The sequence below is a fragment of the Elaeis guineensis genome, chromosome 5 (assembly GCF_000442705.2).
Source record: "Elaeis guineensis isolate ETL-2024a chromosome 5, EG11, whole genome shotgun sequence".
Lineage (NCBI taxonomy): Eukaryota > Viridiplantae > Streptophyta > Magnoliopsida > Arecales > Arecaceae > Elaeis > Elaeis guineensis.
In genome coordinates this window covers 7,302,410-7,317,508 of record NC_025997.2, presented here as the reverse complement: position 1 = coordinate 7,317,508, position 15,099 = coordinate 7,302,410, and the positions used below count along the sequence as shown (strand labels likewise).

Sequence of the window (15,099 nt, the reverse complement as noted above, 5' to 3'; positions counted from 1 at the left end):
ACATCTAATCATATTCGAGTCCCAAATCTGTAAGTTTCATATGAAGCCGGCAACTATTTCCGACTTACGTTATATTATATTATAATTGCTTAAAAAGCCTCAAGCGGCTGTCTAATTGTCTCCGGATGCCTTTTTAAAGTTTCCCATAAGAGCCAAGGAGAAGGGATTGGAAAAGAGTAAGAAGAACAAGGCCAAAATTATAGTCGTATTGATTAAAAAGTTTGCACGGAGCTTTTATATTCATCTATTTAATATGCTGCTGATACAACAATCAGGTATTTTTCATTGAAATTTAGTCACTTTCATAAAAATAATTGTTTTAAATTGAAAACTACATCAATTTAGACTTAACTTGCTTTGCTAATAGCTTTCTTTTCTATTTGAGTAAATTGACCAAAGAAAGAACTTATTGTCACAATTGCATAATAATGATTTATGCCAGAGAAAGTTTCCTCACAACATCTATAATTTCCATGACTTATCAACAATTTATAACTATCAAGGTAATATTAAGCATAAGATTGTGGATATTAGCATAGAACACATAAGAAAAAAAGGTCATTTTAGAATAAAAGAAACTTGGGTTACAGTCATTAAAATATAATGTTGCATGCAAAAACATCTGCTCTCAAGGAAAAAAGAGCTTGGTGTACAAAAGCTCATTCCAAGTATCTTGTAGGCCAGGCAAACACCAGTGGACACAATCAGCATAGCTTCTAGGATTTGCCAATTGCTCAGGTGTCAACTTATTCCATTGCTTCTTGTAAATCGAGGTATGCGCATCCTTGCGATACTCTGAGAGTTGGGTGATGTTCAAAACTATTATGGGAACTTTTGATCTACTCAAAACTTTCTTTACAACTTGCATTATGCTTTTACTAGAAGCAAATCCCCAATATGTCGGATCGTCAAGAATTGGATTTGTTTCATTGAAACAATTACCATCTGGCTCACCTCCCCATTCCATGCTCCTGCAATGTTTTTTGAGTTACACACCGAACCACTAGTTGTGGAAACCAGTCATGTTCTTAAATTAACATTGATGAAGAAGATTATTGAGAAAATTATATGTTTTGGTCTTCCTCAAAAATTCATACAAGTTGGAGAAATGCATCACATATATCACAAAAGGAGAAGCAGATGCCAATACTTAAAAATTACGTGTGAGGATGATGTCAAGATATGGTGAATGATTAAAATATGTCATATTTTGATAAATACAGTTGACAAATTAGTGCAAGATATATCAATATTCCTCCTGTTCTAGTTAACTTTACCAGACTATAGGAAGCAGAGAGCTTCGTACAGTCCTGTGGACTTGGGATGCCATATCTGGTCCAAGTTGCGTCAAAACCATGGAGCCCATGTAGGAGTGGGTTGGTTGGCTGGGCTAGACCAGGTTGGGCTTGGAAATCCATAGACAACTTATAGTCACTGTCAAAGGAAATGGGACTTTTCAACCTGACAATCTAGGCCCAGTGCAAAGCAAAAGGATTGGCCAAAGTGTAGAAGAGGGTTGGTTGGCTAGACTGGGTTGGGCTAGGATGTCCATACCTTGGAGCTCGCCACCTAGGTTTAGACTAAAGCTTAAGCTCGGGCACCTAAAAGCATTGACAGTCATATTCTCCACTCTTACCATCATTAGGGCTGTAAATGGATTGGATTGATTCGGAAATGATCCAATATTAATGTATCCGAACCCGAGCCAAAGTTATTTGGACCAGGCTCGGATTCAAAAATATGACCCGTTTTAGATATGGATCCTTCAATTCCGAATCCAAATCCAAACCAATATGAACCGATTCAAAACTAAGATACTATGTATTTCAAAACCCTCATTGAATATAAGAAATTAGATTTCTTTTCATGATATGATTTGTCAATATTTTGTGTTATTGATTATAATCATGCATGATTATCAATCAAATTCTATGTAGATTATATCCATTGGTTTTTTGCATAATATACTTAGGATATGATTATTATGATATTTGTTTGGATTATCTTTCATCCGATTTGATCCACAAAACCGGTTAGATTGATAAAATTAAAATTAAATCGATCGAATCTAACTTGAAGAGAACTGGATTAGGTTTCGATTTTTCGATCTGATTCACAAAATAAATTGGGTTTGATTTGTGCCCATCTCCCATTCAAGCTGACCTGCTTACAGTCCAACCATCATCATTTTTTTCCCCTCCAAAACTGCGTTACAAAGAGCATGGATGTTAGGAGTGGATTAATACCTCTCATGTGCAGGGGACATGCTGGTGAAGAAGACCCTGGTCCTCTCTGGATTCATGTTCTTCTCTACCCATCTCACCAAACTCCTCAACGCCAAACGATACCCATCCTCTGTTTCCATCTCCTCGATATCCTTTAAATCCCCGTCGAAAGGCCCTCGCCTATAAAAGCGCAGTTATATCAATACCAAGAGCTAAACAATAAACCAAAAAAAATGTTACAAAGAGATGATAGGAGGAGGACGTTACAATATCTTCATTCTTTGCCCTGTCATCCACCACATATAGGTGTTGAAGACCATGATATCGACTCCCTTCCAGTGTTGGGCATGCTTGTTGATGGACCTGGCACGAACTATTCTATCCTTCACTCGATGCACGATGGCATTATCAGAGTTTGATTCCACCAGAAATGGAGCCCAGTAGAACATGATCGTAGTATTGTAGTTCTAGATTTTTGGAGTTATGGTATTAGCAAAGGAGAAGAATCCAACTCAAAACTTTGTAGTAAAAGAGCACTTCTTCAGTTTGAGGATGGACTATTGATTACCTCAGCTTTAAAGACAGTGAGTGATCCAATGATTTGGATAGACTTGAAGCCCTCAGGGACAGCACGCTGCAGGAGACATACCATGGAGAGGAACTGACCTCGATTTAAGGAGTCTCCGACGAACATCATTCGCTTCCCACGGAGCATTTCAAGCATAAAGGTGGCATTGAAGCTGTAACCCGTGCAGAGCTTATATCGTTAGAGGCAGTGGATTGTTGCTGGAATTAACTAAGAATGCGCCATTACTAACGAATGAGTTTTTCATTTTTTTTAATAATTTTTTGATGGGGTTTTTTTAATATATGTTAGGCTATTTCATGTTGGTTAGTTTTTCTTGAGGAAATTAGCGGAGAAATTAGTTTAAATTTAGTTTATTACCATTTGCCTCAGGGAGAAAAGGCTGCATAGCCTCATAATCGCACTGTATCTTGAATATTTTGATGAAATGTAATTGAATCAAATCAAAAACAGTATTTAGCACACTGTTAACCATAGTTTCTAATATTAGAGTAATCAGTAAAAGGGATGTGTACATAAAGTAGTTAAGATTGCTTTTTTTCTGAAACTTTCAAAAGCTCATTTTTTATGATAAACCTTCAATGACAAAATTCATGAGTTTGGAAGTAGGGAATTGAACAACAAAAATCAGGGATAGATTCTTACAAACAAGAGCCTGCAGGTGGCTTTTTGAAGATTCACATGTAAAAACGAGCGACTTTCAGAAAAAAAAATCTTTAGCAAATATTTAGCCGTGCCGATATACTGGCTAAAAAAATAAATTAAATCAATCATTTGCTCTTAGTCAATTATTAAAATCTATGTGTGTTTTTATTTTCTTCTTCTTCTCCTTTTGTTTTTTGGAAAAATCGCTCTGTTTTTCTCCTTCTAACTCTCTGCTTAATAATTCCCTGTCAAAGAAAGCAATACTATCAGAGCAATAAACTAAGATATCATGCTATATAATACGATTACACATATCATACAAACTCTAGAAAACCAAAAAACTACGATAATTATATTATCAGTTAGTGATTATCATTTATCCAGACTATACCTCCCTCAGTTGATGAGGATATTTGCAATTTGGAGCAACTCACATTCCGGGAAAAGAAGATGAGAAAAAGGAAAAATAATATTAGCGGTTAAAATTCTTTGCTAAACCAAAGCTAATTCTCCACTAGTTCATAAACCACACATATTTAACAGATTAATTGATTTCTTCTTATTGAGTGCAAAATATAAAATAATTCCTAAATATATAATTTTTCAAGATTAATACTTCAAATCAACAAATAGAAAATTTTTGTCTAGACTACAGTTTTGTAGTTTTTTGAGAAAACTACAGTTTTGTGGTGATCAGCAAAGATCATGCTTAATTTAATTATACATCTCAACATTGTGACTGAAAGAAAAGAACGCACTTCTCTTTTCGACAACAAAGTACTTATGAGTGGCAACACAAACCTTGGCAGGGCGCATCCATGAGGCTGCCATCTCCAATTCTGGTAAGCCTTGTCTGGCCTCCCATAAGCTTGGCACTTCAGCTGAGGCTGGATGAAAGGGCAATCAGTCTCAGCGTAGTGAGGCCTTGTTATATTGTCATAGACCCATGTACCGTTGAACACGTCGCACCTCTTCTCCGTTCTTCCGATGGCAAAAGGTAAGACAACATCCTTCTCTAAGGCCAATATTGAGTTATTAGTATACTAAGCGAGTAGACCTTCTTCGCTGTATCTTGTTCATCAAAAAAAAAAAAAAAAAGGCTTTCTTACCTTGTGTTGCTATGGATTCTTCTTGTTTTTCTGAGCCTTGGAGCTGTTGGAATTTCAGAAACGGTTGCCTTAAGATGCAACTCAAGTCTTCACCATAGAGGACGGCCACGAAGACGACGAAGGATAGAGCAAGGGCGTAGAAGGAGAAGGAGCTTTTTCTCTGGGGAGAGGAGGGGCTCTTCATTTGAACTTATGAGCAGAAAATAAGCTTTGGCTTGTACAGTAGGAACTTGTTCTGAGGATTTGAATATAAAGTTTCCTCGATCATCAACTGGAACATGGAGCTAAATCATAGGTTGGATCAAAATATTACGTGGGCAAATTATATCATAACATTTTTTTTGGTCTGTGCGTGGGCCTAAATTTAGCTGATTGTTATCGGTACGGTTGGTGGTCTGAGGCATTTTCTTTGATCTTTTTTTTCTCCTGTTTTGCCTTTTTTGAAGGAATTCCCTCCTTTTTCTCACCGGACTTTCTGGCCATGTGAGGTCTCTCTGAGATGATCTATCTTCATTTTATTTACTGATTAAAATATATGATGGATTTCTAGCAATTTCTGAAAAATGATCATAACATTATCTTATATACATGTTCGTTAGGTTTCTTTTACATACAATATTTATTATTCACTATTCATATGACATCATATTAATAATGTACAAAAGGCTACAGTTGACAGTGAATTGGAAGGGAGCATTTTGAAAGAGCCTAGGCTTGATGTTGCAGCCAGAATTAGGATTAAATATCGATTGACTAGATTGGTGGTGTGCTTATCAACCTCATCGGAGTAGTTATTGAGTTTTACCAGCCCTGAGGATTAAATATTAGAATGTGGACTTCCAAGAGAGAAATGGTCTCCTGCTGAGTACAAATATTACAAAATATTATATATTTAGTTATCGACCGTAGAAAATATTTAAATTACTCTCCATATCGATGGGTATTGGTGTAGTCATGTTGGTCGTCAGCATTATAAAAAAAAAAAAAAAAATCTGTGGATCATAATCTGATCTTTCAAACAAAATTTTATATTATTTTAATTTACTTATGATCTCAGAATGTTTAATTCAATAGTACAAGATACTTCATTAGTTAGAACAGAATTCTTTTATCCATAAATCTGATACATCTAATAGCATGTGATTTTTAACAAAGAAATAAAGAAGTCATGCCAACCGTCTACTTTGAATACATAGTTCAAATAACGGGCATATGAAGAAGTAAGAGAGGAGTGTTTATCGTGCAAGAGAAAGGGAGGACAAAAGGCAAATTGAGCAGTGGCGGTAGGAGAAGTTGCTGCAGCTGGAAGAAACCAAATATAAGAAGATAATGCAAGTGGTAGCAGAAAGGATTTCTTGGGCTTAAGAAAATAAGATAAATAGTATAAAATTAAGCATTTTATAGTGGGGAAGATGGCTTCTTCAATTGGAAGAAACATAGCATGGCCATAAAGCTGAAAGCTCCTTTCATATTCGGATGATTGTGTACGTGAGGAGAATGTGTTTGAATAGTGTTCTGGGACCAGACTGTTGCCAAGAAAAGCTACATAGATGCCATCTGACATGAGAAAACAGATGCAACTCAGAGAGTTGGTGTGACCCACCATTGGCAGTGGTGTGTGAGAGGAATACTGCAACATCTGGCAACAAAGCTTTTCTTTGGTGCTAAAGTTGGGCCTGGTTTCTCTGGATGGTTTGGTATCAAGTTAGGTGGGAAATAGAGGAAAGAAGCAAGGAATGAATCAAGGAGATTCTTGAGAGCAATTTGTGGAGTTTGCGTGTCAACAGTTAGCAAATGTGCGTCCCCCTAACAATGACCAGTTCTACCATTCACAGCTTCTCGCTTGGCCTACCAGAAGGTATCTTTTTTTACCTGTAGTTGGAACAGTGTGACAAGGAGAAAAGCTAGCAGAGCTGGTCCTACTGTGAAAAAGTTTTTCCTCCATTACTTTCATACCAGTCACAAGAAGATGAGTGCTTTATGAGAAGGGCACATGAGTGGATGGTAGGCCTTCTTAAAAGCAGAAACTTTTTTGATGCAATTTGTGACACTTAATGGCTATTTACCACCGAGCCGCATCGATCTTGTGAGCATGCAGTACAGGTTCTTTTAAGCCATGTGGAATGCCAATGGTGCAGGAAAACCTTTTGGTGTTAGGATTAGAATTGAAGCATCATTCATGTGTTATAGTTTTTATTGGTTGGCGGCACAATGATGCATCCCTTCAGCAACAAACAATAGAACATCATGAACATGATGTTTGTCATGTTACAGAACCGACCCTGACCAAGACTGTCCTACAGAAGATGCTTATCAACTCAAATGACTAATTTGACATGCATGATTTCCTACTTTAATCAAGTTGTAGATTTCCATTAGGATAAAGACCAAGTGCCTCCTAACCACGAAAGAGGAAGAAAAAGAAGACCAAGTGCGATTTTGTTACCTACTTTTCTGCTCACCAAATTTTAAGGCAATATTGGGGCAATGGCGTATTAATGTAAGATAGCAATTGCAAGACCATCCTGAAAAATACAGTATTAAGAGATGGCTGTCCTAGACCGATAAGATCTTGAGATTAAGAAAAGACATCTCAGGATGCATGATTAATGAACAATATGTCAAAGGTTCAGATCTCAATGGGACGTCCTGCGAGACATTGAGATGAGATATCATTCCATATATCACGATAGGACTGTCCTACCAGCATCTTGATCGGAACATTTTAGGATATCCCTTGTCCCGTCGAAACAGAATAGAATAACGGTGCATCCCGTTCTATGAAAAATAAAAAACAGCTCCATTCCAGAAGATTTAAAATTTTATGAAAATGTACCTAAATTTTGATGCTATAGTTCATTAGATCAGAATCAAGGGTGCATTTTGGTTTAAGGAATTTGACGTAGACCTACAGTTACGTCTTACAGAGAATTAAGTGTGATTAGACAGTAGCATCATATTAGATTGCATCTTCTAGCTAATGTACTTGGCTACACCGGAGACCGTTAGACTGGTTGTATGTCAAACGCATGGCACATCCTCATGGGTTCTTTGTATTTGATTAAAATCAAAGTCATAAATAATATATGATACATAACTGATCCACATGCATCCACGATAACATGATGTTATTTCTTCCAAACTGCATCTAGACCTTTTTCAATATGTATATATATATGCTTAAGAACATAACTGGAATTACAATGGTGAAGCAAAATAATATATCCTAAACGATTGTTTCTTCACATTTACCATTTTGCCATTAAAGAAAAAAAGAACTATAAGGCCATAATTATGGTTCCCTTAATAAAAGAAAAATAGTTGGCGACAATACCAAAAATCCAAAAGATTCTCCTTTAAGCAATCCATTTTATTTGAAAATCTCGGACGATGACAAATCGGCCGCATAATTTGGACATTGGAAATTGATAGTGAAAGAAAAAGAAACGGATGGTCATACCTCATATGATTTATGACACTCATATGATTTATGAATAATCCTTCCTCGACAACGTTACATCGGGTCTGTGACTTGGGCTTGCAAAAGGCCGGGCTGCAGGACGTTGTCTTGGGTCTCTCAGATTAAGAGAAATTTTTTCTGCATCACGGAACGATATAGAAAATCCGATATGGAGTGCATCATCTCATCTTATTGATTCATATAATTTTTATTTTTTAACATATATTTAATATTTGTAGATCAATTTTTTTTAAAAAATTGATATGATGAAAATATTATTGTCCTTTATAAAAAATTATGACATCCGATCTGCAGGATATCATAATATTCATATCGGATGTTTTCCACGATACATGGATATTTTTGTCATTTAAAATTTTCAACTGAAAAAATTGAAAAATGGTTGGATAAAAATACCCTTTTCATATTATGACATCTGAGGTGATATTATGATATTCGAGGCAAAATATGACCTCAGATACTATAATTTTTTACAAAAAATAGAGATATTTTTGTTATTAAAAATTTTGAATGATGAAAATATTTTTATTTTTTGAAAAAAAAAATTATGACATTTAAGGTGATATTATGACATCCGAGGTCAAAATATGATATTTAGAGCAGGGATATTTTTGTCATACAAAAATTGACTTGCAAAATATTAAAAGTGCATTGAAAAATGATAACTACATGGATCAATTAAATGATGCGGTATATTCTACATCGAATTTTCTACATCACCTGCAGTGTACAAAGAATTACTCTTTCGATTAACTATTCGGAGCAAAGCCCAAGCCTTCCCCATCGGGAGAACCATAGCCCAAGCTACAGGATTCCTTGCTTTCCATTTGGCGTACTTCTACAACGAAGTTTAGAGGCTCATCCGCTCGTCTAGAAGCCAGGAGGATTTCATATTGGTGACAAATTATTCAGGCTGATAATTCGATCGGGTTATCGCCTCATCCCAAATTTGAGCAATTCAACCAGAATCAGGTGAAGACAAGGAATTGTGACTTGATTCAAAGTAGATAACGTTTACTTTCCTCTTGGGTGTTTTTTTGACTATACCTAGTTCGGATCCTTTTCATTTAAAATATATTTTTAAAAATCCGATTTAGAGCTTTATTGATAAATTTAAATTTAAAAAAAAAAAAACAGGGCAACCCACACCCCCCCCCCCCAAAAAAAGAAAAAAAGCAAAAAATAAAAAGCAGACGCCAATACCGAGGAAACGAAAACCTTTAAAATGAAGCATTCCTGAATGTCAAATACACATCCTGTTTTGACATTACAAGTATCATTTCATATCCTTGTTTCATTCAATACCGTCTAAAAAAAAAAAAAAAAAAATCAAAGTTATCAGGGGAAAAAGAATGACGATCCAATGAGTTTTGGATCATAACCCTTCCAAGCAAGTACGTAGTTTTTAAGGATAGAAGAGTTTGGTGTAGAGGATCACATTCCAAGTGTCCTGGAGACCCGGCAAGCACCAATGGGTGCAATCGGCATAGCTATTAGGGTTGGCCAGTTGTTCGGGCGTCAGCTCGTGTAATTGTTGTTTATAGATTGAAGCGTGTGCGTCCTTGCGAAATGCTGAGAGTTGGGTGATGTTGAGGACAGTAATGGGGATCTTACTCTCGCCTAAAACTTGTTCCACCACTCGCATCATGCTTTTGCTGGCACTGGAACCCCAATATGTTGTTGGATCAGTGATTGGAGTTGTTTCATTGTAGCAACTACCGTCATGCTTGCCTCCCCATTCAATACTCCTGCCATCTTTCTAGATCAGAGGTCGAATTATAATGCACAGATCCAACTCTTGTTCGGACAATGAGGAAGGTTTATAGTATATCTACACATTACATTACACATGGCAAAAATATTACTATAAATCCATGAAAATAAAACTTTTAAGCTGCATTAACTTGTAATAACATGAATGAAAGAGATGCAATTTCAGCTTCTTTTTTATTGATGCACGGAAGTTATTTCAGGTTTAGTCATCTTTCTTGCAAAAATGGAATACCAAACACCAGGCCAGGCCCAAAATTAACCCAATTATGGGGCCCTAAATACATAGCAGATTAGTTTTAAGGTGGTCAAGCAGGTGAGTTGAAATGGTTGCTGCTGATGTGGCAATTTTTTCATTGGCTTTGTCTACGATACTTGTGGTAGACTAAGTCTACCTAAGAATTCCTCCCCGATTAGAGTGAGTTTGGCCTGCATGTCCACATGATGGGCCCTAGTGTGGGTCCAATTTATGAGCCCTTACATGGTCCATTGAGAACTAAAGGATCTTTAATTCTTACCATTCTTGACCATTATGAACTAGTTAAAATGTAAAACTACAGGCAGGGAGATGGCTTTACCTATAATGAGTAGGTGACATGCTTGTGAAGAAGACCCTGGTCTTCTCAGGATCCAAGTTCTCCTCCCCCCACCTCACCATCCTCTTCAACACCAAGCTATAGGCATCCTCTTTCTTCATCTCCTGGACATATTCTAAGCCGCCATCGACAGACCTTTGCCTAAGCATAAACAAAAGTAAACAAAAAATGTTGCAAAAAAGATGATGAAATTTGGAGGAAACTTACAATGTCTTGATGTTTGTGTCTCTTATCCACCACATATATGTATTGAAGATCAAAACATCAACTCCCTTCCAATTATGAGCATGCTTATTGATGGATTCTGGATGTACATCTACTATTCTATCAGTAATTCGGTGCACGGTGGCATTGTCGCAGTTCGATTCGACAAGAAATGGAGCCCAATAGAACTCGATTGTAGCATTGTATTTCTATGAATATAGAGAGATCATTAGTGTCAAGATGATTGGATCTTCTATTCAAAATGCATTACCTATATAGATACTATTAGAATATCGGAAGTTAATTACCTTAGCTCTGAAGATGGTATGTGATCGGAAGCGATTATGGGATTTTACAAACTTGGAGCTGGCACGCCGAAGGAGACATGCCATGGACGTGAACTGGCCCCTAGTTAAGGAGTCACCAACGAACATCATTCGCTTCCCTCGGAGCTTTTCGAGCATAAAAGTGGCATTGAAGCTGTAAATATTTCAGAAGACCCCATCTTATAAGTGACAGATCTAGAGAACTATATAATTCCACATTGTAGCAAAAGTGCTATTTTTTATGACAAAGCTATTCCTATTACTCAAATAATTAGTGTTAAAAAGTTTTTTTTTTTTAATAACGAACGTTATGTGATACTATTATTCTCTCACATTTTTTTTAGAGGGGAAGTGGAGAAAGCGAAAATCTTCCCCCAAATTTATTAATCTATGAAATGACGTAATTATGGAATCAGAAAAAGCACTGTTCTAGAAGTAATTATATATAAGGAATATGTAACTATAGCAATATAAGTCTCTTAATTGGGCAATATTTTAACTATACAAGAAAGTCTGAAAAAAGAATTACATGGTTAGTCATGATTAATTTGTTCTTTCAAAGAAATAATGATTAATCTATACATATAACTATTGACCATAAAGAGCTTTTTTCTCTCTCTCTTAATTTCCAAGCCCTGGTTGAATGGTTTGAATAATCGCAAAAAATATGAGATAATTATCCAAAATATGCGATTTTCGCAATATCATGGATCTCCAACCTGAGTTCTATGATCAGCTTCTTTACCTTGGAAGAGAACAGCCGTGAGGCTGCCATCTCCAGTGCCGGTACGCCTGGTCGGGCCTCCCGTAAGCTTGGCACCTCGTCTGAGCCGAGATATAACGGCATTCGTCCTCGGCATAGTGAGGCCTTGAGACCTCATCGTAGACCCATCTCCCATCGAACACGTCGCACCCCTCCTCCATCCTCCCAATGGCAAATGGCATGCCGACATCCTTCTCTAAGTCCAATTCTAAGTCAGTACACTAAGCAGGCAAAAACTATGATCCTAATGAAAAAAAAATTTTTTTTTTTTTTTCCTCTCTTTCTTACCTTGTTTTGATATGGATTTTTCTTGAACTTGAGACGAGTATTCAAGCAATTTAGAGCTCAGAAATGATTTCTTGAGGATGAGGCAAAACCCACGGCATATAGGAAGGCTAGAAATATGGTGAGGGATAGGGAGATGAGGTAGAGAGAAGAGCTCATGAAGTGGAAGGAAGGGGTTTTCATCTGAGCTCTTTGGGTGGAGAAGAGCTACAGTTTGGGGGCAATCATTGTGGATCGGCTTCGGATTGGATAGCAAATAAACGACAGGCAAAAAAGAGACAAAACAATTGGTGGCAGGTCAAATTGAAGACAGTTAATTAAGTAAAATGTGGCTCCCAGCCGCTTGTTCCCAGTTGGCAAAGGGACTAACTTTTGTACCCTCGAGTCAGTCGGTCATTTCAAATATTAGAAAAATGATAATATTAGCAAATAATTTTTTATTTTTTATACAAAATATGCTTTTGATTTTTGATGGTTCATTGTGTCCTTTAATTTTTGTGCTCCTAAAATTATTGGTTACAACCATTCAAAAAAAGAATCATTCAATAAAATATTATTATATTATTTAATGAGATTAAAAAAGTCTCGCAAAAACTAGATTTCGAATGCCCAACCATAATTAACTGTGAGCTATATTTCTATTCATTTTTTTTTAATTAAATAAAAATTTTAAAATTTAAATCATTAAATAATATAATAATATTTTATTGGAAAGTTAAGGTCCACGTGATAGGATATTTCTAACACATGATTTCTCCCACGCAGAGCCACTTCGCTTTTTAAATATGAAAAAAATGATGATCTCAATTAATATATTGTTTATATTTATCGGTTTTTTTAGCTTTCATGTCACCAAGCTGAGAGAGCCTGGCTATTTCATCCATGAAACTGGTGGGGGGTCAACATTATCTTATAAATATTATGAAGTACGAGCCACATGTTAAAATAAGCTATGTTATACTTGACTTAAAAATTGAGGGAGGGTACGGTGAATCACACAAATCTATTTTCTCAACTAACCTTTCTATTCAATTTTTTAATATTTTATTTTTTTAATTTTTATGGATATATTTTTTTTATTAATATTAATCATCTATTTTTTTAAAAAAATATATATGCTTCAATTTGATGGGCTTTGGACCGGCAGTAAAACTAAAAAATTTAACTTGCTCAACAAGATTCTGATTTTTTTTTTTCCGATATGGTGTTTCGGGGTTTACCTCTCTATTTTTTTTAAAAAAATTAAATAATATATATTTATTATTATTATTATTTTGATAGATGTGATGTCAATATAAATGATGCATCTAATCTTTACATTTTTTTAAAAAAAAATATCTAGATGGCAATTAATTGCAAACCAAACAAGTTAAATGTAGTAATCTTTTTCTCAAAAAATAAATTCAGAATACCCATACATAATTCACTACCAAAACATCTATATATTTATTCATAATGGTATATATTCTTTTTTTTTTTATAGTAAGAATGGCATATATTCAGATGTGGCAATATTTCTTTCTCAAAACATTTTTAGAGGCCATTTGGTTAAGAGTAATCCGGTATGAAACATGATTTTCATATCAGATTATCATGGTTGGTATGAAAAAGTGAAGAAAGAAATGATTAAAAAAATTGATATGCTCTATATTTATTTTCTAGAAAGAGAAGGTAAAATAAATAATATAAAAAATTGATACTTAATAAATTCTCAAGTGACAGTAATCCATACTCGATAAAAATATCTCTAATAAAGATACATATATAATTATAGAATTTGTTACGATGTTTTTCTAAATTTATTCAATAAAAAATTTTCGTAAAAAAAAATAAAATAGAGATGATATTATTGTAAAGGATATCTTATTATAGTCACTACATAAAAATTAATTAGAGATAATAATATTATTTTAGTATAAAAAATTATTTTATGTTGAAAAATATGTTTGTAAATTTGATTATATGTCTACATGAATTTATCTTCAATTAAACATAGTAATATTTTTTCAGTATCATTTTTAATATATTTTTTTTATCAATTAAATATAATAAAAATTATTTTTTAAATAAATAATTTTTTAAAATTATAAAATTATTTTGTAATCTAATATATTTCAATAAAACAGTCCTCTAGGATAGCGTAGAATAAAATTATAAAGTGGGATATCCTAAAAGGGCACATGATGCAAAAGCAGTGTGATAGCTGTACATTGCCTGGGGGATCCATCAGCATGTGATATCTTTTGGAAAGAGTGCTGCATCACTTGCCTTCAACCTTTATTAAATTGCACCATTCTTGTCCCTTTTTTTTAAAGGAATTTTTTATGAGGAGCAAACTTCAGTGTGTTCTGGTCACCACATGGAGGAAACGCATTTGTTTGGTGGAGAGAGGCAACATGGCTCAGAAACTGCCGTTCTTTCCTTTTAAAGCTTTCTTATGGTGGATCTTTCCTTTTTTCTTTTTCTTCATCTTCTTCTTCTTTCCATGATTCACTTTCTACAGTATTCCATGATGATAGTTATAACAGATTGAAGTGATAATTAGTATGCACGTGGGTTAAGTCAGCAAATTTGGCTCCAAAAATAGGTCAACTTAGTTATCATGTGGACATTGGATTAAATGAATATTGTTACTCAAAACACCATTAGGCTAGTATGAGTCAACTTGGAGTTATAAATTAACCCACTTCCTTTCTAATTTATACACATGGTTTTTCCGCAAAAGCATCTACATAACTCTTCGAAATCTATTCAAGAGCTTTGACATTGACATTTTATTTTTCTTCCTCCTCCTACAATATTTCATATGGATCATTCAAAAATGACCATCAATAAAAATTTAACTAACTAACAGTATTTCTTCAATATTTTCATTTTGAATAAGATATCCATTTGTTATTCAGTACCCAACGATATAATATATCTAATTTTTTTCCCTGATATTGATTAATATTAGTAAAAAAATAGATTAAGAATCTAGAGCTACGCATCTCTGCTCGAACATGAAAAAAAAGATTGAACAAATGAATAGACCGGCAAAAGATGGCCAATGGAACCTTGTAGTTCTTTTGTGTTCACTGTGAGCCCCTCGAGATCTAGGTCTTCAATG

The 15,099-nt window shown here is 34.9% G+C and overlaps 2 protein-coding genes across 2 annotated transcripts; both read right to left on the bottom strand.

Moving 5' to 3' along the window:
* Positions 1-505: 505 nt before the first annotated feature.
* Positions 506-5,040, bottom strand: LOC105044737 (probable xylan O-acetyltransferase 10). The gene is made up of 6 exons (XM_010922728.4): positions 4,566-5,040; positions 4,258-4,471; positions 2,794-2,965; positions 2,493-2,692; positions 2,247-2,405; positions 506-971 (listed from the first exon to the last, which is right to left on the bottom strand). The coding sequence occupies exons 1-6, from the start codon at positions 4,747-4,749 to the stop codon at positions 629-631; spliced, it is 1,272 nt and encodes a 423-aa protein (XP_010921030.1). The 5' UTR covers positions 4,750-5,040; the 3' UTR covers positions 506-628.
* Positions 5,041-9,246: 4,206 nt separating this feature from the next.
* On the bottom strand, positions 9,247-12,192 carry LOC105044736 (probable xylan O-acetyltransferase 10). Its single transcript, XM_010922726.4, is given in 7 exon segments — positions 9,247-9,794; positions 10,395-10,553; positions 10,620-10,825; positions 10,925-11,096; positions 11,688-11,901; positions 11,994-12,074; positions 12,077-12,192. Coding segments are annotated over 7 exon segments (1,272 nt in total). The 5' UTR covers positions 12,174-12,192; the 3' UTR covers positions 9,247-9,451.
* Between the last annotated feature and the right edge of the window lie 2,907 nt (positions 12,193-15,099).